At 53.5% G+C, this 3,165-nt stretch overlaps 2 protein-coding genes across 5 annotated transcripts in view; one reads left to right on the top strand and one right to left on the bottom strand.

Moving 5' to 3' along the window:
* RCC1L (RCC1 like) overlaps window positions 1–2,078 on the bottom strand; it is a 31,145-nt gene extending 29,067 nt beyond the window's left edge. For all 3 annotated transcript variants that reach the window (XM_019646854.1, XM_019646853.1, XM_019646852.1), the window contains exon 1: window positions 1,613–2,078. In XM_019646854.1, the coding sequence (XP_019502399.1) occupies window positions 1,613–1,936 (324 nt within the window). In that variant the 5' untranslated portion in view covers window positions 1,937–2,078. The remainder of the gene's footprint in view (window positions 1–1,612) is intronic.
* LOC109385016 (general transcription factor II-I repeat domain-containing protein 2) overlaps window positions 1–3,165 on the top strand; it is a 394,301-nt gene that overhangs the window by 306,421 nt on the left and 84,715 nt on the right. The window lies entirely within an intron of this gene.

Raw genomic sequence — 3,165 nt, forward strand, 5'->3', positions numbered from 1 at the left:
ACCTGGAGCTGGGCTGCCGTGAGTCGCCGGCAACGGAGTAGACTGCAGCCCCTGCTGCAGTGGGTCGCAATCGGATACCGTGTGTGGCCAGCAGCCAGCGTGAGCGGCCAGCAACCGCTGTGAGCAGCCGTCTAGAAGCCAAAGACTGATCTGCCTCGCCCGGGAAGAGCGCAATGATGGTGCCAACTTGGGCCAGTGAAGCAACGTCCTCTACAACTAGACTGAAGAACAAAAAGGACAGCAACTTGTCTGTTCCCCTCCCCCCAATTCCCCAGCGCTGTTCCCATCCCCCAATTCCCCAATTCCCCCCACGCCCCTGCCAAAAAAAAAGTGGGAAATGGAGGGTCCTGCCCAGGGGGAGGAGATGAATGAAGCACATCAATGGGACTTCATCATTCCCACCCGGGAGAGATAAAAGCCCGATCCAAACTTCTTCGCCCTCATTTTTTGTTCTCTCTCTTGAATTCTTTTCTTGTGCAGAGACAAGAACTCAGTCACCGCTGCTCAGGGTTGAGTCCTCTCTTGGACACCCCTGTTAGCCTCGGTTGACAACAGACTTAACTATAAGAACTAAAACTAAAAAGCTCCTAAAAGAAAACACAAAAATTATCTTTGTGAGCTTGGATTAGATAAAGGTTTCTTTTCACCAAAAGCATGAGCCACAGCAGAAAAAAAAGATCAACTGGATTTCATCAAAATTAAAAACTTTTGCTCTTCAAAGGACACTATTAAGAAGATTTTCAAAATGCCACAAACTGGCAGGAAATAACTGCACACAACATATATGTGATTAAGGACCTATATCCAGAATACATTAATAACTCTTACAACTCAAAATTAAGTCAAACAACCCAACTTTTCATTCATCCAGAGCTTAAATTCCCTGTTTCTCTTGATCTCCCCTTTTCAGTTAAAAGATCATTTGTTATCCGTGACAGAGAAGTCAGAAGCCAAACTGGTCAAATGCGCTTCTTCATCACCCACGAGTTTCCACAACCACCCCCAAACAAGAACCTATCCCTAAGCATCCATTTTTGCTCTTCTGGGTGTTGGCTTCGGAGATAAGCCGCCCTCTCCTAGGTGTCCTTTGCTCTGGTCTTTTCAAATCTGAGCCAAGTCAGATCTCCCGTTGCAACCGTTCTAGTGTGTTTAGAACGCTCATCTTCCTCTCTCGGTCTTGTTACTGCTCCAGCTAATAGGTCCTTTCCGAGCTGTTCACTGCCCGCCCACATTTTCTCTGACCTTTTGAAGTCGCCTAACACCAGAACTTTTGAAGTCGCCTAACACATGGCCCGACTGCGAATCCCCACAGTGCATTACCCACCAGCAGCGGAACCTGGGGCCTGTGGCTTAACCAACTCTGAGCTTCCCTTTCCTCCTCTATAACTGTGGTGACAACTCCAATTCGCAGGGTGATGTGCGAATGACACGAGTGGGCCACAACTCCTGCCATGTGTCAACCACTCGGGCAGTGTTGGCAGCGCCCCCAATGCCTTCCTCTCCTGGGCCTGCAGCCCGCTCGCAGGTCGTCCTCCCCGAAGTCTGACCGCTCAACTTCTCGAAAAGGGCCGAGTGCTACGGAAAGGGGTTAGAAGAGGGCCGAGGCCCGCACCTTCTGGTCCAGGTCCAAGCGGTAGGGCACAGGCTGGATCCGGCGGCGCGGCCGCGCTCCAGCGCGGGGCTGGGGCTCGGAGCCGGGAAGCACGAAGGTGGGCACGCCCAGCGCTCCCGAAAAGCTGAATCCCCACACGAAGATGCGGTCGACGCGGGCCGCGCGCTCGCCTACGTACTGGAACACGGGCGCGTCCGCCTCGGCCTCCGCCGCCTCGCGCCGGCTCCGGGAGCGCCCGGCCGCCGTCCAGTGCCCTCGCCCTGGCCCCCGCCCGCTCAGACGGCGCCCCAGCCGAGCCCCCGCCGCCAGCGCCGCCAGTGCCATCCTCAGCTTCACGCCTCAGCGGCTCCTGGGCGCCGCCATCTTGTGTAACCCTTAACCCCACGCCCCGGCGGAAGAGCCCGCCTACCGGTTCACTCCTGGCTGAAGGCCAAGGTGCCGAGGGCAGCCAAAGGCTCGCGGGGGCAGGAGGACGGGGCGGAGCCAGGTGCCCTGATCCCGAGTGAGCGGGCTGTGGGGACCCTGCCCTCCTAGTGCGCGACCTTTGTCGGAGCTCCAGCCGCCGACCTCAACTCACTCCCCTCCCCGCGCAACGCACGTTTGCTGAGCAGCTTCCCTGAACCGGCGGGCGCTGGCGCTTTTATTTTTTTGCCAAGCTCTTCGCTTCTTAGCAATCAGCAGGGGTAAAACCTAAGGGGTTTCCCACTCTGAGCACCTCCGGTGTAGTGCTCTCCCCTGTCCTGTTTTACTCCCTTTGCCACTGTCTCTCGTCATTTCTTGACCTGGTTGCACCGTTCCTGCTGCCATGAGCTACCTGGCCACTCAGTCCGTGCTCCAGCCACAGTGAGATAAGAGTGTAGCTCTTACTGTTGTCATTCGCTGCCCCAGAGCCTGCAGCTATTCCCTGCCGTCTTCAGTGCATTCCCCACAGCGTCACCTCACACCCTCAGCCTGTCATTCCACTTGAGTCTGGTCGTAATTTTTTAATCCCAGTGCTGTTTAAGGCCTCCCTACGTTGCACACAGTGCCTTAAATGCCCTTCCCACTGCCCTCCTGCAGATGTCTGGCAAACTCCTACTCATCTTCTAAGATACAACTCTAGCATTTTCTTTGAAATTCCAAATTCAAATTCTTTGAAGGCAGCAACTTCAGTTTATTCAGATTGTCCTCACCAACTGTGTACTGGAGGTTAGCACGCAGCAAGGAGCAAGGGACACCCTCATGAATGAATGACCCAGGCGTCTAGGGACCTGGGTTCTAGTCCTGGCTCTCTGCTACTGACCTGCTACATGGTGTTGGGAAGTTGTCTTCTTTCTGTGGATCTCACCTCCAAAATAAAGAGATTAAAAACAACAACAACAAAAGTACATGAAATGAATTTTTGAAACTAAATTGAGATGTCTTGACTTTATGGCCTGTAGGATCTCTTGCAGCCCCTCATGATCCATGACAGCATTCCCAAATACTAGTCCCAAATGCTGAGGGCAAACTATTTCTTTTTTCCCTCCCTTGCTTTCTTTACATTGTTTGATACCTAGAACTAATCCAGTTTT

The sequence above is a fragment of the Hipposideros armiger genome, unplaced genomic scaffold, assembly GCF_001890085.2.
Source record: "Hipposideros armiger isolate ML-2016 unplaced genomic scaffold, ASM189008v1 scaffold_107, whole genome shotgun sequence".
NCBI lineage: Eukaryota > Metazoa > Chordata > Mammalia > Chiroptera > Hipposideridae > Hipposideros > Hipposideros armiger.